This window comes from Trichechus manatus, unplaced genomic scaffold, assembly GCF_000243295.1.
Source record: "Trichechus manatus latirostris isolate Lorelei unplaced genomic scaffold, TriManLat1.0 scaffold00295, whole genome shotgun sequence".
In the NCBI taxonomy this organism is placed as follows: Eukaryota; Metazoa; Chordata; class Mammalia; order Sirenia; family Trichechidae; genus Trichechus; species Trichechus manatus.
The window spans coordinates 987,027-1,012,297 of record NW_004444231.1 but is presented as its reverse complement, the minus strand read 5'-3'; the positions used below and the strand labels follow the sequence as shown (position 1 = coordinate 1,012,297).

The 25,271-nt window shown below is 42.8% G+C and overlaps 1 protein-coding gene across 1 annotated transcript; it reads right to left on the bottom strand.

The window, feature by feature from the left end:
- Positions 1 to 101: 101 nt before the first annotated feature.
- Positions 102 to 21,080, bottom strand: MUC21 (mucin 21, cell surface associated). The gene is given in 3 exon segments (XM_004391233.2): positions 102 to 618; positions 19,877 to 20,058; positions 20,370 to 21,080. Coding segments are annotated over 3 exon segments (1,410 nt in total).
- Positions 21,081 to 25,271: the final 4,191 nt, after the last annotated feature.

The following is a 25,271-nucleotide window of genomic DNA, read 5'->3' as shown; positions in this document are numbered from 1 at the left end:
TGGTCATGGAGGACACATCGCTGGTCTTACTGGCTGTGTTCTGGGTGGTTAAGATGGGTTTCCCATTTGTGACACTGGTCAGACTGCTCAAGGAGGACATGTCACCTGTGGTCGTGGCTGTGGTTGAGGTTTCCGATGAGGATGTCACTTTTTGGGTTGTATGTGGTCAAGGGGGATACATCACTGGTCTTACTGGCTGTGTTCTGGGTGTTTGGGGTGGGTGTCCCACTTGTGACACTGGTCAGACTGCTCAAGGAGGAGATGTCACTTGTGGTGGTGGCTGTGGTTGAGGAGTCTGATGAGGATGTGTCACTTTTTGGGTTATATGTGGTCACCGAGGACTCATCACTGGTCTTATCGGCTGTATTCTGAGTGGTTGGAGAGGATTTTGCACTTGCTGTGACACTGGTCAGGCTGCTCAAGGGGGACGTGTCACCTGTGCTGGTGGCTGTGGTTGAGGTGTCTGATGTGGAGGTGTCACTTGTTGGGTTTGATGTGGTGCTTACGGAGGATGCATTACTAGTCTTACTGGCTGTGTTCTGGGTGGTTGGGGAGGACGTTGGACTTGCTGTGACACTGAGCAGACTGGTTGAGGAGGACATGTCATCTGTGGTGGGGCTGTGGGTGAGGTGTCTGATGAGGAGGTCTCATTTTTTGGGTTGGATATGGTTATGGGGGATGCACCACTGGTCATACTGACTGTGTTGTGCGTGGTTGGGGAAGACGTTGCAGTTGTTGTGACACTGGTCAGACTGGTTGAGGAGGACACGTTACCTATTGTGGCTGTGGCTGGGGTGTCTGATGAGGCGATATCACCATTTGGGCTTGATGTGATCACACTTTTTGGGTTTGGTGTGATCACAGAAGATACAGCACTGGTCATACTGGCTGTATTTTTGGTGACTGGGGAGGATGTCCAACTTGTTGTGACACTGGTTAGACTGTTTGAGGAAGACATGTTGCCTGTTATAGTCGCTGTGGTGGGGGTCTCTGATAACGAGGTGCCATTTCTTGGGCTGGTTGTGCTCAAGGTGGATGTGAGGCTTTTCCCTGGAATATTCATTGGGAATTTCTGATCATATATGACAATACTTCTCCATCTTTCATTTATTTTTCCTCTTCAATGGCTCTATCTGCTTTTATTAGATTTAAACATCAGTATTATCCCTGCCTTTCATAGTACATACCCTTGATTTCCTTGCAGTCCTTTGTAGTATGTTATTAAAATACTTGTTTTTGCTTTTTTTCTATTGATATATATTTTCTCCCTTTCCTCGTGACTGTGTTTTCTCTTTATCTGGTTAGGGCTTTTTAATTTTTTCTTTGATTGTTCGTTTTTATTTGTTCAAGTAATAACACTACCTTTGTTTGTGTCTCTATTTTGCTCTAAGCACAATGATTTAATTATGCCATTGACATAAATGGTATAATCTTATTCTTTTCCAACTTAAAATGATTTATCCAACACAAAACTTGTATGTGAATGTCTGTGGAGGTTTTATTCAAAATCTGGAAACAATCAAAACGTCCCTTAACTGGTCAATGGATAAGTACACTATGGTACATCTGTACAATGGGATACTACTCAGTCAACAAAAGGAACAAACCACTGATACATGCAATAACATAGATAAATCTCAAATGCCTTTTTCTAAGTGAAAGAAGCCAACTCAGAAAGTTACATATTAAGGAGTTCATTCATATGAATTCTGGAAAATTTAAAACCTTTGGGTAGAAAACAGATCAGAGGTCTTCAGGGGACTGGCCAAGGTAAGAAGTTGACTACCGTCATGAGGAAAATTTGAGGGGTGATGGAAATTTGTATCTTGATTATAATAGCAGTTATGCAGCTGAACATTTATCAAAATTCATAGAACTGTATAGTAAAAAGTGTGAATGTTTTTGTATGTAAATTATCTCTTAATTTTTTAAATTATTCATGTTAGGCAAGCAACAGATAGGGATAATTAAAATACTACACATTATTTTTCTTTGTTATGGGTAGCTGGTGTTCATAAGCCACACTGAACCAAACTGAACCAAACCAAACCTATTGCTGCTGAGTGGATTCCGACTCATAATGACCCTATAGGACAGAGTAGAACTGCCCCATAGGGTTTCCAAAGCTGTAATCTTTATAGACGCAGACTGCCACATCTTTCTCCCATGGAGCAGCTGGTAGGTTCCAACTGCTGACCTTTCAGTTAGTAGCTGAGCACTTAACCACTGTGCCACCAGGGCTTCTCTCGTGTTCATAGAAGAGAGAAATTTTGGTTGTTGGAAACCCTGGTGGTGTAGTGGTTAAGAGCTACGGCTGCTAACCAAAAGGTCGGCAATTTGAATCTACCAGCTGCTCCTTGGAAACCCTATGGGGCAGTTCTACTCTGTCCTACAGGGCCGCTATGAGTCAGAATTGACTCTACGGCAACGGGTTTGGTTTTTTTGGTTTGGTGACTTCATGGAGATAATGGTACCTGCACAGAATTATTACAAGTGGCTATTTTTGATTAGTTGGAATTAAGGTGGGAAGTGAAAATAGTTTGCGCTAAGACTCACACTTAGGAGTGAGTCATTTTTCTTTCTCTATTCTTTTCAGTACCTTAATGGTATTCCTTCATTGTCTTCTAGTTTGCATGGTTTCTCATAAGAAGTCTGCTATCATTCTTGTCTTTGTTCTTCTGTATGTAATGCATCTTTTTTTCTCTAGCTGCTTTTAAGATTTCCTGTTTATCACTTATTTTTAGCAATTTGGTTATGTTGTACCTTGGTATGATTTTTAAATGTTATTTTGCTTGAAATTCATTGAGTTCTTGGGATCTGTGGATTTATAGTTTTTATCATATTGAATTTTTTTCAGTTATTGTTTCTTCAAATATTTTTTCTGTTGCCCCCTTTTTCTGAAACTCCAGTTACACATATGGAAAACTGCTTGTTATTGTCTCACAACTCACAGATATTCTCTTTATAAATTTTCAGATCCTCATTCTGGACCATGCCCCCACTACCTCACTGCATGAAAACTCTCCTCACCCTCATTAGGCTCTGACACCACATACCAGGCTTCCACTTCGTGGAGACATCCTCATTACCCAGCTTGTTGTCTTATATCTTGTGCTGAGACACTGTTGTCTCCTCTCCTCCCCAACATTGACATCTTCCTTGCTCTGCTCCATCTAATGACTTTAGGGCTTTTGCTCAGGAAGGGAAGAGAAAGGGAAGGAGAAGACAAACCAATTTGCACTTTTAAGAGCTCACACCCACCGTGCTGTGTAGAAAATGGACTGTAGGAGGGCAAGAGTGGAAGCAGAAAATCGGTTAAGAGAGCTGATTATTGATTGGGCTAGGATGGGCACAAGGGAGATGAAATTAAGTGGAAAAATACAAGGTATGTCTTAAACATAGAAAACGAAAATCAACAGGATATGCTGAGAGACTACATGTAATGGACGACTAAGGAAAGGGGAGAAATCAAGGACAACTATTTATGAAGCTTTAGCAAAGAGTTGGATATTGGTTCTATTTATTCAGATGGATAAGGATGGGGGTGGAAATTGGAAATGACAGAAATTTTGGACATGCTGAGTTTAATATACCTGTTAGATATTCAAGAGGCTATGTCTCAGTTAGATGCCTGAGCTTAGATCTCAAGCAAGACATCAGAGCAAGAAACATAAAATTGGGAGTCCACTGAATATAGATTATATTTAAAACCATAAAGATGGCCAAGATCATCTGGGAGGAAGGAAGAGTATACCTGGAGAAGAGGGCTCTGAACCATGCCTCAGCACACTTCATCATTCAGAGGCCAAGTATAGGAGGAAGAGCCAGGAAATGAACCTGAGAAGGAGCAGCTGGTAAGGTAGGAAGAAAATTCTAAATGATGATGTCAGGGAAGCCAAGAGAATAGAAGTTCTCTAGAAAAATATGGTGATTAACTGAGTTGATTGCTGCAGAGAGATCAAGTAAGATGGGGGACTGAGGAGTATTCATTGAACTGTGGGACAGGATGGAGATAATTATTTATCTTACTGAGAAGCAGTTTCGCATGATGAGGCAGACCCTCATGGGAGTGGACAGAAGAGTGACTGGATATGCATGGAGGCTTAAAGATTTCACAGGATGATCAAAAGTAGAGAATAACAAAATACTTAACCCCATAAGGACAAAGAACTAGAGAGATAACAACAGCAGAGGAGACATGTACAAAATTGTAGATAATAGACAGCAGGTAGATGAATGGTAACTCTCCAATAGAACAGAGAAAGCTTAAATATACAGGCCTGCATGGGGGTGAAGAAGAGTACATCCCCCCATTGCTGTGGAGTTGATTCCAACTCATAGTGACCCTATAGGACAGAGTAGAACTGCCCCATAGCATTTCCAAGGCTATAATCTTTAAGGAAGCAGACTGCCACATGTTTCTCCCATGGAGCAGCTGATGAATTCGAACCCGCTGGTAAGTTATTCGCTCTGTGGAATCCTGGAAAGTTCAGGAATTGCAATCAGGTTCCTCTGAAGCCATGGGTGGTGTATGTGACTAAATATAGGAGAAATGGTTTAAGTACAATGCAGCTAGATACCATCCCGTAGCCCCAGATCCCTTCTTCCACTCAAATAGTTAGGTGAATACATCTTTTTCCCTCACATGAGCCTAGGGTTTATCTCTGGAGATACTGAACCAAAAAAAAAACTCTGGATTAGGGATCCTCAGCACTGCTGAGTGCAGAATTGAAAAGTTGTACTGAAAACCATGGGATTAAGTGAATGCCTATACACTGAACTGTAAAACTCACATTGCCTCTTCCCCTACTCAGCTTCTAGTGCACTGGCAGCTATGCTTATACTTCTAGTCAGGAGCCTGGAGAATTCTTCTTGTAGAAGGAAATTAGCTTACACCAGAAAAGACCAGCAGATACTAACATTTTGAGGTTCTCCCCAGTCAAAGCTGCCAGGTTTCGGCCAAATTACCCTAGAGTTAAGGCCACCAGTTAACAGACCCCATTATGCACACAGAGCTTCTAGTCATCATTTTAGTACCTCATTCTCAAATACAAATGACATTCTGGGATCACCAGATATTTGAAGAAAGTCATTATTATTAGTTAGAAAGATCCACCATGCAGTGAATTACTATTATATGGCCCTTCTAGCCATAGTCTTGTGATTCCCACAAAATGATTGAGTGGGACTGCAAGTAAATTACTTGTGGCCCACCAAAGGGACTGGACTGTTTTGCTAGGTGCATGGAACCCTTGTGGGGATGGGACCATGCAAATAAAGTGCATAGATCCCCTTGTTGGTTGGTTTTGTCATCCCTCTAGGCTTAGAGAGAGCCAATCCCAGAGGCTGAAACGGAGACCTCACTACCATCAAGAAGAAGAGCCAAGAGAACAGCATGTCTTTTGGACTCAGGGTCCCTGCACTGAGAACCTCCTAGATCCAGGAGGCAAAGAGTTATAACACTAGAGACAGTGTGAGATGGTGAGAAGCGGTCACAAGGAAACAGCAGCAGAAGAACCAGGAGACCAGTGTAAGACAGCACAGTGGGCTTCCTGGCCCACTGAGTAAGGTGGCTCCAGTGGGCTTCCCAGCCCATGGAGCAAGATAGCTGACAGTCTCCGGACAGGAGGCTTGCTAATGGAGTGAGGTGCCTCTGGGCACTTACCAGCAGAGCTAAAGAGCTCTGTAACAGTTGCCCAAGCAGGGCTGAGGCCAGGGCAGAGAGGATCCTCTCCTCAGGAGGCCAAGAAGAGACCTGTTCTGAGGGGGCTGACAGGAGGTGAGCACAGCAGAGAGAAGGGCCTGCTTGCTTGCACAGCCAAGAGGAGCTGAGAAAGCTGTCCTACAATGAAGGGAAGGATGTGCCTCCCAGACTTTGCATACGTGCTTTCTGATCCTGATCCTGAGTTGTAGCTTGTTGATGCTGATCTTAAGTTGTACCTGTTACTTCCCTAATAAGCCCTATAATCACGAGTATGATCTGTGAGTTCTGTGTGGCCGTTGCAATGAATTATCGAACCCAGCAGAGAAGTAGAGAGTGCCGTGCGAGGGATGGCTAGTGTCAGAATTAGTGAAAAGGTTGCAGTGTGGAGGTATGTCTGACCTCTACTTCATAGGAATTAGCTTTGGGCTGATGCTGATGATGATTCTCCTCTCTCTCCCTGAAGTTATAGGAGGTCTGATCCCATGCTATTTTTAATAGACCAAAACAAGCATCTCTATGAAGCAAGCTCAGAGACAACTGAGACAATGCAGAGAGCAAAAACAATTTCAAATGTTGTTTCTGGTTTGATAAGAGAAAATATATCACCCATGGGAAAACCAACCAATCAACAATCAAATGGAGGATGACATTTTTAAAAGGAACATCCAGAGAGCAAAAGAGATCTCTTTGAAACTGAAAAAAGAAAAGAAAATTTCAAAATTCACCAGAAGAATTAGAAGACTTCAAAAGCTAAATGAATAAACCTCCCAAAAAGAAAAAATAAAATGATAGAGTTAGAATACAAGAAAAAATTAGAGTGTCACTACAAGAGGTCAAAAATCCAAATTGTAAGATTTCCAGAAAGACAACAGAGAAAAAAGATAGGAGGCAATTATCAAAGAAAAAAAATGAAAGAAAAGACTTCCAGAACTGACTGACATGGCTTTCTACTCCATAAATTTGTAACACAATGAAAGGAGAAGAATACACACACTATACTACTGTATCATGATATTTTAGAACAACACTAACTTTTTAAAATCCCAAATCTTCCAGAGAAAGAAAATGGGTCTTCTACAAGAGACTAGTGACTGAAATAATATCCGACTTCTCAAAATAGAATCTAGAAACAATGGATAAATGCCTTCAAAATTCTGAGGGAAAATGATATCCAATCCAGAATTCTATGACCAGCTAAACTATGAATGAAATGTGAGGCTGGAATAACGACATTTTCAAACATACAAGGTCTGCAAATTGTAGATACATTTTTCTCTTCTTCTTGGGTAGATTGTTAGATTACATTTCTCAACCTCTCTTACAACTGGGCATGGCTATGTGACCAAGCCCCGGCTGGAGGACTGTGAAGGGAAGGGATGTATCTAATTGATTAAGAAGAAATCCTTGTTCTTAGATTTTTCCCCCCCAGTGGCTTAAAACAACATAAATTTATTATCTTACAATTCTATCTATAGTTCAGAAGTCTGCAATGGATCTCATTATGCTAAAATCAAGGTGTCAGCAGAGCTGCATTCCCTTCTGGAAACTCTAGGGGACAATCCATTCCTTGAACTTTCCAGCTTCTAGAGATCACCAATATTCCTTCTCACGCCTTTTTCCTCTATTTTCTTTTCTTTTCTTTCTTTCTTTTTGGTATTCATGGATTTTTGACATTCCCTCTTCCATTTGGCTGATATGGTGATGACATCGGAAACCATGTGAAGATGGCAGAGCCATATTTACCTTGGAGCAGAACTGCCACCATCTTATCATACTCACCTTGGGGCTGTTACATGGGAGAGAAATAAACTTGTTTATTCTATTTTTTAAACTTGTTTATTTTTAAAAGTCACTTTATTACACTCTTATTACAGCAGCTTAGTATTACCCTAACAGTGCATAAATTTGTTTGTTTTGTTTTGTTTCTTAGTGTGTAATTCCTACCATGTACCCTCTCTTAGGAAGCTGTTAGAGCAAGTCCTGCAACAAAATTAGAAAATAAAGCAAGAAAGAAGAGATAGAGCTCTACAAGAGAGAAGGGGATTTCCAGAATGTTGGTGAAGGAAAACTGTAGGACAAGAGCTGGGCAGCAGATCTAGGGAGCAACCAGCACTGATTGGAGATAGACAGTTGCTTCCAGATGGGATTTCTCAAGTGAAAAAGGTAAAACTGATAGCTTGCCTCATATGTATTGAGAAGAAATTTATACTTCTGGTGGGGGGTTGGGGGTAAATTAATAATATATATGAAGAAAACTAAGCAGATGAAGAAGTGATGCTATTATTACGCCGAAAGAAATAGAATGTACAAGAAAGGAAATAGGAGTCTGGGTGGTGCTAGTGGTTTGTGATTGGCTGCTAACCTAAAGGTTGTTGGCTCAAACTTACCCAGTGGCTCTGCAGAAGAAAGCCCTGGTGAATTGCTTCTGTAAAGATTACAGCCAACAGTTCTACCCTCTAACCCATGGGGTCACCATGAGTCAGCAGCTAACAACAAGAAAGGAAAGTAATCACAGTAAAATATATGCCCCAGCTATAAATGTTACTTACACAGTTGGAAAACCAGAGAACAAGGGAATACATGCTGGATAAAGTAGAGGGCCAGCGAAGAAGAGGAAGACCCTCAACAAGATGGGTTGACACACTGGCTACAACAATGGGCTCAAGCATAGCAATGGTTGTGGGGATGGCACATCACCGGGCAGTGTTTTGTTCTGTTGCGCATAGGGTTGCTATAAGTCAGAACCGACTCGAAGGCGCCTAACAACATCAACAACAACATATAGTTGGAATAATGTAAACACTAAATATCAATTTAATACGAAAAATTTGATACAACCTTTTTGGAACAATTGTGAGATGGAATATGAGGTGTATGTGCATGAGGGTGGAATGTGATGCAGAGCTCAGATGGAGGAGTTGACCCGTGCTAACCTAGCGTAATGAAATATTGTTGGGTCTGTCTTTTACAGTAGACTTGGAGTTCCACAAGGGCAGAGACTGTGGCTTTTTGTGCGCCATTCTTCACTATGGCTGAGTGATGAGCACTGCCTGGCCTAGTATCCCAAAACACCAAACCCATTTCCGTCAACTCGATTCCAACTCATAGCAACTGTATAGGACAGAGTAGAACTGCCCCATAGAGCCTGGTGGGTTTGAACTGCCCACCTTTAGGTTGGCAGCTGTAGTTCTTAACCATTACATCACCAGGGCATAGTGTAGGAGCTCCATAAATGGTTTTTAGAACGACTACATGAATGACATGTTCATTCTGAGGCAAAGAGGTTATTGTTTAAAACTGATGGATAGGATCATAAAATATTTGTTATTTTGTGTCTGGCTTATTTCATTTAGCATAAAGTTTGCAAAGTTCACTGTATGATTCCACTTATGTGAAATATCTAGAATAGGCAAATGCATAGAGATAGAAAGATTAGTGGTTACCAAGGGCTGGGGGGATGGGGAACTATTGCTTAAAGGGTACAGAGTTTCTGTTTGGGCTGATGAAACAGTCTGGAAATAAATAGTGGTGATAGTTGCACACACAAAAAAAGCACCTCAAAACATAATTGGATGGATTGGACTGGAGTTCAGGCATTAGGAGAGGCTAGAGGCAGATTTGGAAGTCTTCTACAGGTAGGGAATAGTTGAAGTATTCAGGATGAAGGGGCTCACAAGAAAGGGGAAGAAAAAGAACCTTGAGGGAAGGAATGTAGAAGCAGAGTAAGGATGCAAATCCAGCAAAGGATGCAAGAAACAGACAGATATTGGCGAATAAAGGGAAGGAGGGGAGGAATCACAAAAATCCTTCACATCATTCAACCTAGGCCTTTTCTTTCAAGTCTACACCTCCTTCTTCTTGACACACCATTCTATGGTAAAGGCAAAGGAAGCAGATATGATTAACCTGGCATCTAATGATTAAGGAGAGAAAAATGATATTGTAAGACATCAAAGGCAGGAGTCAAAGGAACAGGGCGTAGGCAGTCAGCTGGAATCACACTGGAGCCCTGACTCACTTCTCCCCTTGGGCTATTTACTTCACAAATCCGTTGCCACTGAGTCAATTCCAACTCATAGTGACCCTGTAGGACAGATTAGAACTGCCCCATAGGGTTTCCAAAGAATGGCTGGTGTATTCGAACGGCTGACCTTTTGGTTAACAGCCCAGTTCTTAACCACTGTACCACCAGAGGTCCTTTCCTTCACAACCACTGCTGAATCCAGGGTCAAAATCCTGGTTTCTCAGTGATCAATCTTCACTTTGTTTCTCTCAGGGGAATTCTGAGGAAAGAAACATGGATTTGAAATCAGGCATCTATCAAGGAAGGAATACTTTTACTTGGCTTTAGACTCAAGACCTGGTTCTAACTTGGAATTAGGAATGCTATTGGAGAGAATGGTTGCACAACTTGAAGAACATAACCAATCTCACTTAATTGTGTATGTGGAAATTGTTGACATGGCTTATGTTTTGTTACGTATATTTTCACCACAATTTAAAAAAAATGCTATTGGAACTAGAATTTTTCAGGTAACAACAAAATATTTATTCAAGAATCAAGGGAAGCAAGACAACCTCCTGTTCTTGCTCACACTCACAGCTGGGGAGACGAACATGAATTTGCTACAAGGGGAAGGTGGACAGAGTCATGGTCAATGGAGATGGGTTCAGGACTGGCTTTCACAGAAATGGACAAAAGGAGCGTATCACCTTTGCTTCTGGAAGAAGAGCCATGCCTGGACAGGGGACCCTTGTCTCCTTCAGACTTTCTGTGGCCCCCATACCTCTCTCTCTCACTAATTGATAATTCACTTACCAGGTCTCAGGAGTCCAAAGAGTAGCAACATTAGGAACCAGAAAGCAGGCGAGATTTTTCCTCTTCTCATCTTGGAGTGGTTCACTTGAGAAATTGTATCTAGAATGACTGGGTTCCAGAGGTAAGATGGGCTGCAGGGTGGAGACTCAAGGGGCTTACCCTCAGGGCCTCGATTTTAAATGAAGTTGCAGGAAAAGAATCGAAGGCCAGCCGGTGCCAGGGTAAGCACAGGGCAGCAGGAGAGCCACAAATTACTCCACCATTTAACTTCTTGTTTTTCTTCTTTTTTCTTGTGGGCATAGCTATGGCATTTATAGGTGCTCCTGGGTAGGGGAGGGGCAGCTCTGTGATATGCTTTCTGCAGTTCAGGACTGTTTTCGGAGAGGTGCCCTGTAGCGATGAGGGTGGAAACGAAGTGAGCCAGGCATGATCAAAGGTTGCACGCATAAAGAGGAGTAGGGAGGGAAGCAGAACACAAGGTCAAGCTTGTCAGAGTGGAAGGGACCCACCTTTGGGCCAGAGATGATCTGAACCTATTTTCCTTCGGTATGTCTCATTTCCAGAGCGGGAGTCCTTTGTGGAAGAAGGAAAGAGGAAGAGAGGAAACGGAAGCAAATCAATCTTAAAGGTCAATAGGCATCTCTTCGGGGGAAGCTGGAAACTTGGAGGGTGTGATGACCAATAGGTATGTGAGGTTTTCTCCAGAGTTTCTGTTCCTGGAAGCAAAGCAGCATGTGGATGGGTGAGTGACACTTTCCCTAGCCTCTTCAAGGGTGGGGAGGTGGATACTCAGTGAATCACTTCTAGTGCCAAGTGGGGTGGGGATTGACTAGGGGCTGATGGGCGTGCAGCACTACCAGTTTCCCTGGGTCTATTTTTGACAAAGGAGTCCCTGGGTGGCCCAAACAGTTAAGTGCCCAGCTACCAACCAAAATGTTGGCGGTTCAAATCCACCCTGAGGTATCTCAGAAGAAAGGCCTAATGATCTATTTCTGAAAGGTCACGGCCATTGAAAACCCTATGGAGGGCAGGGTTCTACTCTGACACACGTGGGGTCACCATGAATCAACTCAATAGCAACTGGTTTTGGTTTTTCTCTCTGGGTAGTTCTTTCAGCAAGGGGCAAGGGTCCTAAGTCACCTGGGTCCCTATTTGTAGGCCTCACAACTAGTAGTGTGTTGACATTTACACTGTGTAACTCAGATATGCAAGGAACAAATGTAACATAATTTGCTATAACTGATCTGACTTAGTTCAATGGCAGGGACAGCTGTGGTAAGGGATGGGGATATGGATTTAAGCTTACCAAATATTGATAATTCAATTTCATTTATTTTTAAAAGGGTCTCTTTTGGAATGTATACTGTATGGTCCCATTTATATGAAGTTCAAGTACAGGGAAAAATCAACTGATGATGATTGAGGTCAAAACAGTGGCTTCTTCTGTGGGTGATATTACTGGGCAGGGGGCAGGAAGGAGCCTTCTAGGTGATAGGAATGCTGCACATCTTAATCTGGGTTGTGGGTACATGGGTGGATACACATGTTAAAATTCCACAAGTTGAACATTTATGGTGTGTGCACTTTGCACATTTTACTGTATATATTTTAAGTCATAATTTTAAAAGTAGAAGAAAAAATGTAAAAAGTCTCTTTTAGGTAAATATTTGGCCCATATGAAGTTCAATGCCCTCTTTTAGGGCTGTTTTTTCCCTTTCAAGGAGTCTCCCCTCCATCTTTTCTTTCCTGCATGTCCTCTCAGTGGAAGGGGGGAATTTATGCCTCCTAATGGTGGTGTGGTGCTATGGTTAAGAGCTTGGCTGCTAACCAAAAGATCGGCAGTTCAAATCCACCAGCCACTCCTTGGAAACCCTGCAGGACAGTTCTACTCTGTCCTACAGAATCGCTATGAGTCAGAATCTACTCGACGGCAGTGGGTAATGGTGGTGTGAAGGAGCCCTGGTAGTACAACAGTTAAGTGCTCGGCCAATAACTAAAAGGTTGGCAGTTCAAATACACCCAGCTGCTCCTGAAGAGAAAGATCTAGTGATCTGCTCTTGTGAAGATTACAACCTAGAAAACCCTATGGGGCAGTTCTACTCACAGGGGTCACTATAAGTCAAAATCAACTCAACAGCACCTGACAACAATTATGGTGGTGCAGAAGAGGGACTCAGGTCCTGCAAGCTGGTCTCTCCTGAACTTTCTCTCCTCCCATCAGATCACTGGGAACCTGTGTTGTCGTCCAGCATTCCTAAGACACAGTGCTACTATTGTGTCCATTTTACAAATGAGGAAATGAAGTCAGGGAGAAGTCAAGTGGCTTGGCTAAACTCACAAGGTTAATAAGTGGTAGAGTCAGGAACTGAACTAGCTACCTAGCTTCAGTTCCTGTGCTCTTAATCATTATAAAAAGAGTGTGTCATATGCAAATAGGGTTCAGATCTGTTCTCTGGCATCTCCTTCCAACCAGATCACCTGTTCCCAATCCCCTCCTATGTAGAAATTCTAGAGTTGTCACTGTTGGAAAGAGCCTAAATATAAAACCACAGGAGGTCCAGCCACATGGAGTTTAAGAAACAGATGAAATAAGTCATCAGAAGGGACAGGTTCAGAGAATTAATGAGTTAGGAGTAGGTTGCCCGAGTGAAGTTGACAGGTCAGAGATCATTTTTTGAGCCTGTTTTGAGAGTCAGTTCTGATGACTATGAAGGAAAGAGCAGGCAGGAGCTCAGAGCTTAGAATTTATGTTGGTTTTAGAGAGCAAGAGATTAGTTTATTGCAGTCTAAGGAATTTCAAGGACCAGACACTTACGTACAAGTAGACAATTTCGAAGCACACAGCATAGTTTCAAAACTCATCCTTGTACAATTTGTGCTGAAAGTTTTATTTAGTTCAGTTCCAGATTCTCACTGCAATGTCCCTCAACCTCACCATGTCCTGGCTCAGAACCTCTTCAATATGGAGGGACAAGATACCTGCTTTCTTTTTTCTAATCTTAGTTTATTCCCAAATTCAAGCAGAGCTCTTTTTATTACAAGGAATCTCAGAGATGCCTTCCCATGTGACATATGGTTTATCAGAAAATAAATACAACAAAAAACTCCATGGGGCAGTTCTGCTGTGAAATACAGCCCTATGTGATCTATGACTGTGACTTATCTTCCTGCAAGTTGGCCACCCTGATGGCGGTACCCATCCTTGAATTTGGAGATAAAGATCTCTCATGAGGTTGCTTAAACTTGGTCAGGTATGTTGACCACGATTTGTGTAGAAATGTCCCTATGTGCTTGAGCAGCAATCTTCAGATTTTCTGCTCAAACGTTCTCAAAAGAATTTTGAAAAACTATGTATATACATATATATTTTTTCAAAAAATATATATCCATATCTGTTTATGTTTTAATCTAAATTTTTATCATAAATTTAATAATTGCAAAGAATGTAATTTCTACTATATTGTAAATATAGACATTGAAATAATGAAATAGTTTTACTATCCTTTAAAATGTTTCCAGTAGACTCTAAACACTGTGACATTTCAATACTTCCCCCTACCACCACACCATTATTCTTTTTAATAGCACATAAGCAAGTTCTTCATCAACAGCTGGGCTTTTTACATTGTTCCTTGTGCTCTGTGAACTTCCAGCTCCATTTCACTCCCCCTTCATTATTCTACTATAATATTTTAAGCTTGAAAGATTTTTATTGATCGCCGTATCATGCTTCTCTACACCAAAAGATAATGCTTATCAACTTTTTAAAAATTTCTTGTGACTTGTAAGACCCCATGTTAAATTTTACACTCCTCAATAATCTTTTGGTGAAAAGTATGAAAACGGCTGGAGGCGGCGTCTAACCTCCTCTAACTTCACAAGGGGAAAGGAGAATCAAGACCAACAACCCAAGGATGATTTCTATGAGGCCAAGGTCAGACATGCCTCCTCTCTCTGCCATCTTTACCAATTCTGACACCAACCATCCCTCCCACAGCACTCTCTACTTCTCTGCTGGATTCAATAATTTATTGCAATGGCCACACAGAACTCATAGACCATACTCATGATTATGGGGTTTATTAGGGAAGTAACAGGTCACAATTCAGGTTGAGGAACGCTCAGGGTGCAGTTCCTTCATTAGAGCAGCCTCTTCTCAGCTGTGCTCTCAGGCACTCCTTCCTGTCTCCCTAGGCCTCTGCCCTGCTAGGGCAAGTGTTACAAGGCTCTTTGAGGTCTGGCGATAAGTGCCCTGAGTCACCCTACTCTGCCAGTAAGCCTCTGCCCAAAGGTGCTCAGTTCTCCCTTCAAGGGTTGGCAAACCTAGCTCCACCAAGTGCCTGGGGGCACCCTACTCCAGCAAGTCTCCTGCCCAAAGGTACTCAGCTTTCTTGCTCTGTGGGCGGGGAAGACCATTGCACCATCTCCTGCCAGTCTCTTTTGCTGCCATTTCTCTGCCACCGCTTCTCACCATCTTCAGTGTTACAGGTCTCTTCTCTCTCTCTCGGTCTCCTGGTTCCAGGAGCTTCTCAGTGCAGGGATCCTGGGCCCAAAGGACTCACTCCACTCCTCTCTATTCTTCCTTGGTGGTTGTAAGGTCCTCTCTTGCTCTGGAATTGGCTCTATTTTAAGCCTAGCCTTGTTAGGGTGACATATACGTTATAAGCATGGTCCCACTCAGTCACTTGGGTGGGAGTTACAAAACCGTGGTGAGAAAGGCCACAAAAAAGTGATCCATTGCACTACAAAAGTAAATGAAAATGTTTTTCCTGTGTCTGAATAAATATTCAAGAATGTATAAAAATAATAGCAAAATTTATAGCACACTTAACAAATGTAGGGCTATTCTAAGGTTTTCATAACAACACCATGATGTGAGTATTGTTATCATCCTCATGTTTACCTATGAGGAAATTGAAACCCAGAAGATGAAAGAATTTGTGCAAGGTCATGTTGAGCTTGGATTTGAAACCAGAAATTCTAGCTCCACAATCTGTGCTCTTAGCTGACATGCTGTAAAGACTCTCTATGTTCTTTCCATCTTAAAATGTAACATTAATCAATTTGAAAATAAATGTGGAATTTTTTACATTTTCTTCCTTGAAATCATGCAAAAGACCTAACTGTGACCTAGACCAAGAAACTGGTGAATGAGAGCAATTGCCAAGCTCTTTCTCTTTACAGAGAATAGTGACAACCCAGAAGTGTGCTTTATGGCAAGTTGCCGTTTCCCAGAATGTTTTTACAAATCTTGACTATTCTAAAATAGGCAGTATCTTAGTCATCTAGTGCTGCTTTAACAGAAATACCACAAGTGGCTGGCTTTAACAAAGAGAAGTTTATTCTCTTACAGTCCAGTAGGCTGGAAGTCTAAACTCAGGGTGCAGGCTCCAGGGGAAGGCTTTCTCTCTCTGTCAGCTCTAGGGGAAGGTCCTTGTCATCAGTCTTCCCTTGGTCTGGGACCATCTTAGCTCAGGAACTTCAGGTTCAAAGGACGTTCTCTGCTCCTGGCCCTGCTTTCTTGGTGGTATGAGGTCCCCCAACTCTCTGCTTGCTTCCCTTTCCTTTTATCTCTTGTAAGATAAAAGGTGGTGCAGGCCCAGGGAAACTCTCTTTACATTGGATCAGGGATGTGACCTTAGTAAGGGTGTTACAATCCCACCCTAATCCTCTTTAGCATAAAATTACAATCACAAAATGGAGGACAATCACACAATACTGGGAATCATGGCCCAACCAAATTGATACACACATTTTGGGGCGGGACATAATTCAATCCATGACAGGCAAACAGATAGATAAGCAAGTTGACTTGCCATAAGATTTTCACCTAGTTAAATAAGGTGCTGTCATCTTTATTTCTTACTGAAAGTATCTTTGCTCTTCTCTCATGGGATGCCCCGTAGGAGGGATGCATTCTTTGACAGTGGATGGGAGAAGAGAGACTGTTAAACAGAAATTTTTATTACTTTTGCTACCCCATTCTACAGCATATCTGAATTCATAACATCCAAACATGTGCCAAATAATCTTTTTGTTATTTAACACTCATTTTGCCCTTTATGGGAATTTATACAAGGCAAGGAAAAATATGAAGCCCTTCTGTGGGTTTAAATCAAAACGCGTTGCCATCGAGTCAATTCCGAATTGTAGTGACCTGATAGGACAGAATAGAACTGCCCCATAGGGTTTCCAAGGAGCGGCTACTGCATTCATATTGGTGACCTTTTGGTTAGCAGCCGAGCTCTTAACTACTGCACCAAGGGTCCACTGTGGATATATGATGCCTAAATTAGAAGAAATTTCTGAGTTGTCCCTTTATTTGGCACCCTGGAATTTTCCACACCCTAGTGAAATGCATCATAATAATAACATAGGAGCTAGAGAGAAAAAATACAGGTGATTACAAAGGGGGAGTTAGAAAAGTATAATTGGCCTGATGTCCTGACCCCAGAAGTCCTCTCAGACAGATCAGTTTTAGGCAAATATATATATGAAAGTTGAAGATCTGGAAATAGATTCCCTTAAAACAATCCACGCCTGCATAATACTCTTCAGAAAACCTTTGTGTACTTCCAAGAGTATGAGGCACAGACTCCATTTGAAGACCATTGTGCTAGATAGATCAGCAGCACAATGGCACAAGTTCTAGAGGGGGCAGCACTTTAACCCTGTCCACTTCTTGGATTTTTGGACGAATCAAGCGTGCTTGATGAGCTAAGGTTTCATCAGGTTGGAGGATAGGTGCATTCCATGGCTAAACTTGGGCAATGATGCTTCCAAACTCCATGGACACACTGTACTTGCTGGGAGTATCGAGATATTCACAGCATAACCACGTGAATAAATTACAAGCAAAATTGCTCCTCATGGTTTTCTCCCTTTCCATCTTCCTCCATCTCAACAGGCCCATTCCTAATCATTTGATGTTTCATTTGTTGTTTATCTTTGCAAATCAGAAATTATATTTGCAAGACATGCCTGATAATATATTTTTTAAATCATATTTTATTGTGTTTAAGGTGAAAGTTTACACAGCAAATTAGGTTCCCGTTTAACAATTTCTACACAAATTATTCAGTGATATTGATTACATTTTTTACAATGCTTCATCATTCTCATTCATTTCATTCTGGTTGTACTATTTCCTGTACTCTAGCTTACCTGCCCCCTTACCTTTTCATCTGTGCTTTAGAGTAATTTTTTTAAAAACATTTTGTTGCAGTTTAGGTGAAAGTTTACAGAGCAAAACAGTTTCCCATTCGACAATTCATACACAGATTTTTTTGTAACATCGGTTGCAACTCCTTCAGTGGGTCAGTGCTCTCCCTACTTCCACCCTGGGTTCCCTGTTTCCATTCACCCAGCTTTCCTGCCCCTTCCTGCCTTCTAAACTTTGTTTTTGAGTAAATGCTACCCTTTTAGTCTTGTATATTTGAATGTTTTGAGGAGCTCATTCCTCACTGGTGTTATTGTTTGCTTTATAGGCCTGCCTAGTGTTTGGCTGAAAAGTGATCTCCAGGAGTGGGTTCAGCTCCAAGTTTGAAGGGTTGCCTGGTAATAGTTTCAACAGTCTTATTGGAAACCCTATGAGGCAGTTCTACTCTGTCCTATAGGGTCACTATGAGTCGGAATCGACTCGACGGCGGCGGATTTGGTTTTTGGTTTTATTGAGATACAATTTACATACTGTGTGAAAAAAAGAAAAAAAACATGCCATCTATTATGACTCATGGAGACCCCATGTGTATACTTCACCTATTTAAAATGTATAATTCGATGATTTTTAGTATATTTATAGAGTTGTACTTGGTGAATTCTTTCTATCTGCAGACTCAAATCTTTCTTTTCATTGTTCCTTTGCTTCCTCTCATCCGTCTCTTCCTTTCTTCCCTCCCTTTTGAACCTTATTATTTGCATGTTAGTCCTCCTGATCAATCCTCCAAGTGTCTATTTTCCTTATGATATTCACCTCCGTATTGTTATATCTAATTGAAAGATGTCTCCCATTTGCTCTTCCAGATTAGGCAATTTAATTCTTAACAGTGGCCAGCCTCTTTCAATGTGTCTGTTATTTGTCTATCAATTTATCTAAAGTCTTAAACTTGAATAGTGCATCTTTTAAGTTTTTTTTTTTAATGACTAATTGTATTCCCTTGCCTGATCTTACTTATTTTCGCTTATGCTTTCCACAGTTCACACCAGTGGGAGGCACCTTTACAGGGTGCTCAACTCAGTTTCTCCTTCTGGTGGCTGGGTCCCTTTAAGTGAGGTGGTTTGTTGCTTGTTCTTTTTTTGCCTGCTCATGGCTCAGTATGACCTCATTGATGACGTCCAACTGTTTAGTCTGCTGACACTTGAGAAATCCAGTGAGTGGTGGAAAGTGCAGCAGTTTCCACTGCCATGAATCCACCAGCAAATGCTAATTCTCTCCTGAGGGCTGTGTCCCAGGTGGGAGCCCTCTCACGGCCTGTGGATTTGGAGCAAGCCCACTTTCCAAAGAAGCTCACCTTCTGTCCTCCAAAGCCTATAGGATTAGGTAGTCCCCTCCCCTGAATCCACTAAAGGGATACATGTAGCCCTTTTGGTTGGGGATTTACAAGACTCTCAGGCCCAGGTGTTTGTCATGCACCTCTTGAAGGTTAGACCTTAGCACGTCAGACAGTCTTTCCCTTGGGAAAACAAGAAGCACTCTGAGAGAGAAGTGCAACTAGCACCTTTGTTAAGTAGCCCAGGTCTGGAGCAGATGCAAATGCCCTGGGAACTGTGAGTCTGATGAACATAGTTCACAGCGCACATAATTGCCCTTTCTCCAACTCATCATGCTCTGGGCTCCCTATGTACTACCACAACCCAGAGAATCCAGGCACCTGTCCTCCCTTCCCATGTCTCCCAATTCAATTCTCCTGCCATCCTGCGTGAGTCTCAGTAATACGGGGGTCTTGCTTGGGGCAAGAAGAACTAGAAAGTGAGTACAGACATGAATAAGATCTCTGGATTTTACAATGGAGATTTTGACTAACAAGTGGACTCTGGCATGAGGTTCTCTCATGTGACTGGGAAATTCGGCTCAAAGCTAGAGACACGTACTCATGTGCACACACAGGTTCTTGATCTCATACATATTGGATGAGTTTATTTATTAGCTAAATGACCAATATATTCTCTTCTTTCCAGTGTCTGGTAAAAGCAAGAGTGAGGGAGGAAGTGTCTTTCCCAAGGCTGTCAGAGACACAGACAAAGCTGGGAGGGGGCTCTTGGGGATGAATGAAAGGAAACTCAGATCTCTGGTTTCCCAGCTCAACTTCTTCTCTGAAGAATGAAACACTCTGGCTTCAGGGGCCCCTCAGGACTGGTTGTCTCTCTCACTCATCTCCACGGCTACTGAACATACTGGTCTCCTTCAGAACCAGTTATGGCTCCACCTAGGCCTATGATGGACTCCATGATTCCCTCCAGGACCGGGGCCAAGGTTGGGGCCATGGGGCCGGTAAAGAGCAGTGTTGAAGACATTTCTCAGTGACAGGGAGTTTCTCTAGAAAAAAGAAGGGAAGACAGTTTCAAGGTTGTATTTCTCTCTCCCAACCCTTCACCAGGGACTCCTTCTGGAATCTGCCCTCCTTCCAACCATCTCCTTAATTTAGTACTCCGTCCTCCAGCCTTTATTCCTTTCCCCAATGTGCGTGGTTTCTTATGCACATTGATTGGTTCCTCTGGTTCTAACTTGCAAGTTCTCTTTTATAAATCTTTCCTGATCTCTCTTTCCTCACCTACTATTCGCATCCCATTTCCTTATGTCCCTGCTGCTCCTTCCCCCAAGCACTTTCCTACACATTAGGCACTCACCACACAGACATAGAGCCCACCAAAGAGTCCAACGGCAATTGCAACTGAGGCCAGCGTGATGAGGAAGATTTCCCATGGCTTCAGGGACCCACTAGGCTTCTCATTAGTGAGAGTAGCAGCACTTGTGCTAATCCTATTTGAAGTTGTGTGGGTTCCAGTTGGAGTAGGTGTGCCAGAGCCACTGGAGTTTCCGCTCGACCCATTGTTGGCAGTTGTGCTATTCCCACTTGAGGTTGTACCAGACCCAGTGTTGGCTGGTGGGCTGGTCCCACTGGAGTTGGTGATGGACTCAGTGCCTGCTGGTGTGCTAGTCCCACTGAAGGTTGTACTGGACACAGTATTGGCTGGCGTGCTAGTCCCACTGGAGATTGTACTGGACCCAGTGTCAACTGGTATGCTAGTCTTACTGGAAGTGGTGCTGGACCCAGTTTCAGCTGTTGTGCTAGTCTCGCTGGAGGTTGTACTGGACCCAGTGTCGGCTGTTATGCTAGTCCCACTGGAGGTTGTACTGGGCCCAGTGTCAGCTGGTGTCCTAGTTCCACCGGAGGTGGTGATGGACTCAGTGTTGGCTGGTGTGTCAGTCCCACTGGAGGTGGTGACGGATGCTGTGGTGGCTGGTGTGCTAGTCCCACCGAAGGTAGTGTTTGTTGGTGTGATAGTCCCATTGGAAGTTATGCCTGATGATAATCCTAAATATGGACAAATATACATTAAGCATATATACTTTGTGTTCAAAGCTTATTTAATTGCACTAGGAGGTGGATAAATCTATTCAATACTCACTACAGCCCTATGACATAGATACTACTATTATCACAAGCTAAGATGATGAAATTGAGACTTAACAATATTAAGGTGCTTGTCCAAGTTCATACAACTAGTAAGTAGTGGAACAGGAACTTACATCTATGCTGTTGCATCTGCGCTCTTAACTACTATAACAAGTCGCCCTCCAATACTAGGGTTACGTGACCTGGTTTCACTGGTAGATAAGCTTATTCCATATTCTGCTGTACAAGATCCAATACAAATAAAAAGTGTACAAAATGAGATTGTAGGACCTAGGTGAAGCTAGTATACATTAATGAATACATTCTAAAAGAGTTGTTCCCTTCCTCTTGGACAATGTTTCTCAGAATGTTATTCAGGAAACATCTGCTTCAGAATCACCTAGGGAGCTTGTTGAAAATAAAGATTCCTAGGTACACCACTCCAGACTAAATGAATTAGTTTTTGAAGTGGGGCCCAGGTATCTGTATCTTCAACAAGTGACCAGGTGATTCTACGTGCACTGTAGTTCCAGGGACTCTGATCACTATGGCAAAGGCTGCAGAAGAACAAGTTATGTGTATCTTAAATGCATAAAACCTCCCAGGATTAAGGACTGAAAACTAAGGTCCATAGATATAGGGAAGCTTCTCAACTTTCTTGGATGCTCAGCTGGAGTTAGGGTTGTGCCTATATTCTGCCCCTCACTTCCTGAAGGACCAAGACAGCCCCCCCAGAGCCTGTAATTTCTTATTTCATTTGTGGCTCATTTTACTGCTAAGTAGGACATGAGTGCCTATCACCTTATCCTTTACAAGTGTATTTTTTTTTCCCGTCTTATTTGAACTAACATAAGATTAAAGTTTAGCTCTATTTTGAGAAGGCCTCCCAAAATCTGTAATGTGGTACAAATTGAGGTTAAGGTGAGAATTATGAATAAAACTAAATAAGAAACTGAGATGATCAAGAGTAGAAGTGCCATGTGAAAGAGGTAGTGGATTTGGTGTGTGAAGTTTTGGAGAACAAAGTAAATGGGTCAAAATTATAGGAAGGCTAATTTTAGTTCAAAGTGATGAATTTGCTAAGAAGTCATCGCTTTCCAGCTGTGCAATAAATAGGAAATGGCCAACGAAGTGTTTAATAGAGTGTCAGAGGCATAGAAATGGGGAGCGGGTCAGGGGGAGTCAATTTTGACTCTTAAATTCTATTGTCCTTAGTCTGAGTCTGACTTGGCTAATGTGGAGTCAGGGTTAAGGACAGGAGAGAAACTGGGTTTTTAGAATATACGAGTGATATTTCAAAAACAACCAGCTCTTCTTGTTCTTAATATTTAAATCTTCAATCATATCACACAGAATATTACCATTTTACAGATGCAGAAACTGAGGCACAGAGAGGTTAAGCAACTCATCCAAAGTACACAACTAGGAAACGGAGCCATGATTCAGACCTAAACAATTTAGGGCCAGAACCCATGGTTTTAACCATTATGCTCTGACTGCCTCCTGGGTGATAGATACATGTTAAACTGAAGTGATTAGAGTAAAATGATAATCCTCTCTCCATGAAGAAGAACCAGAGCTAGTCCCAGTAGTGGTTTCCATCTCCCACAACCCCTCAAATGTCCTCAGACCACCCACTTGTAAATAAAATCACTCACCAGATTCTAAAAGTAGGAGATGCAATAGTAACCAATATGTAAGGGGAATGTTTCCTTTCTTCATCTTGATCTGCCTCTTTGTGACTGGAGAGCAAGGTTCCTGGATCCCAGATGTGGCCAAGACCTAGAGGGCAAAGAACAGAGAATTCTTGAAAAAGAAGAGTTCAAGGTGAAGAGACAAAGGCTGGAGCCTCTGGGATCTTGGGTCTCCTAATTACGGGTTCTTGGGAAGAATCTTGAGCTTGAGGTGGGGAGTGTGTGCTCAATGCCTTGGTTCCTTAGGTTTTCTCCATGTGAGGTTGTCACCTATTTCTCTATTGTGGAAGAGCTGCAGGGGCCTTTATAGCTTCATACAGGCTGGGGAGGGGTTGGGCATTTGACCTATTGCTTCTGCCAGCTGTGAACAGGTGATAAAACAATACTGAGCCCAGGGAAGGAATAGACTAGGGGTCAAGAGGAAGATGAGAAAGAAGAATGGCATGACCATGCTTGGCAGGGCACTGGGCTGGGCTGAAGCAGGAATTAGGATGGGTTAAGAAGATCAAGGTTGTCAGAGTAGAGGGGACCCACCCTCTGAGGCAGAGATGGGACCAGAAACCTGTTCTAGCTCAAGACTGTTTCCTGGTGAGGAAGTCTGATGTGCTTGGTTTAGCATAGAAGAAGCCCTAATGAACTGAGCTGATGGGGCAGGAACCCTCATCTCTGAAGCAAACAGAAATATGAGACTCAAAAGAGAGCAGTTACTAGGGAACTGGGATCCTGGGTTATGGGCAGAAGACAGATGGAGCATTGCTGGGTATGCAGTAGGCATTCAACAACACATGTTGAATAAACAGGAAAAGAAAGATCCAGGGAATAATGAAGCTGTCTTCAGGATCTCTGGGGTGTAGGGGCTGAAGGTGTGAGGAGAATGTTGGATACGAGGGAACAAGCCACTTGGGACTTTGTCAGAAAACCATAGCAAGTGAAAAGGTGATATAGGGCCCCCTTCTTACCTGCAACCATAGGAGCTCCCCTATATTTTGTTTTCAGAAGGATGCATAACAGCTTCCCCACCCTGGGATCCTTCAGATGTTCCTTCTGATCAGTCTTAATGAAGCATCTTTCAGTAGCCTATACCACAGGGAGAGGCACAGGCACCACCTTGAGAGACTTCAAGTCTGGTGGGGGAAGGGAGATATATAGTCTGAGTGCCTGCAGTGCAATAAATTGCTTTTGTGTGGCCTTTCTCGCTATGGTCTTGTAACTTCCACCCAAGTGATTGGGTGGGACTGTGCAATTGTGGCCCACCAAAGGGATTGGTCAGTTTTGCCATCCTGCTGGGCTTGAAACAAGCCATCCCAGGGGTGAGAAATAGAGGATCCCACCACCACCAATTGAAGAACAGCCAAGAGCAGAGCGTGTCCTTTGGATCTGGGATTCCTGTGCAAAGAAGCTCCTGGAAACAGAACACTGAGAGAGAGAGAGAGTTGGAACACAAGATGGCAAGAAGCAGTGGCAGAGAAACCTCAGCAGGAGAGACCAGCAGGAGACAGCACAGCAGGCTTCCTGGCCCACGGAGGGAGAAAGTTGAGCACCTTTGGGAAGGAAGCTTGCTGGCAGAGTAGGGTGTCTCTGAGTACTTATCAGCAGAGCTAAAAGAGCTTTGTAACACTTGCTTGTGCAGGGCAGAGGCTGAAGGCCAGGGAGAGGCCTGCCTGTGGGCACAGCTGGGAAGAGGCTGTCCTGATGGAAGAACTGCATCCTAAGTGTTCCTGAACCTGAATTGTAACCCATTACTTCCCTAATAAACCTCATAATTGTGAGTATGGTCTGTGAGCAATGAATTATCAAACCAGCAGAAAAGTAGAGAGTGCCGCGGGAAGGACAGTTGGTGTCAGAATTGGTAAAGATGGCGGAGAGAGGAGGTGTATCTGACCTCCGCCTCACAGGAATCAGCCTTGGGCTGTTGATATTGATTCTCCTTCCCCCTTGTGAAGTTAGAGGAGGTCAGACACCGCCCCTATGCCATTTTTTACAGTCCTTGAGCAGATCTAAGTCTGATCTAGACATTTGGATGTGGCCAGAAAAAGGACACATGATCAGCTAAATGAGCATGACTGAACAGAGCTCTGGTGGCACAGAAGTTAAGAGTTTGGCTACTAACCAAAAAGCCGACAGTTCAAATTCACCAGCTGCTGCTTGGAACCCCTATGGGGCAGTTCTATTCTGTCCTATAGGGTCGCTATGAATCAGAATCAACTTGAGGGCACTTAACAACACAACAATGAACAGACCCAAATGAGCAGAGTTTTTAGGAGTTCATGATGAGGGTGTCTTGTGACTGGGAAGGTGAGGATGGGATTGATGGGAATTTCAGTGTACTCTCTGAATGACCAAGGTGAGCTGTCTTCATTTCTCTCAGTGACAACCAGCTTTGTGGAAGAGGTGACATCCCAGATAGGTTATTTCTGGGTGAACGAGCACTCATAATA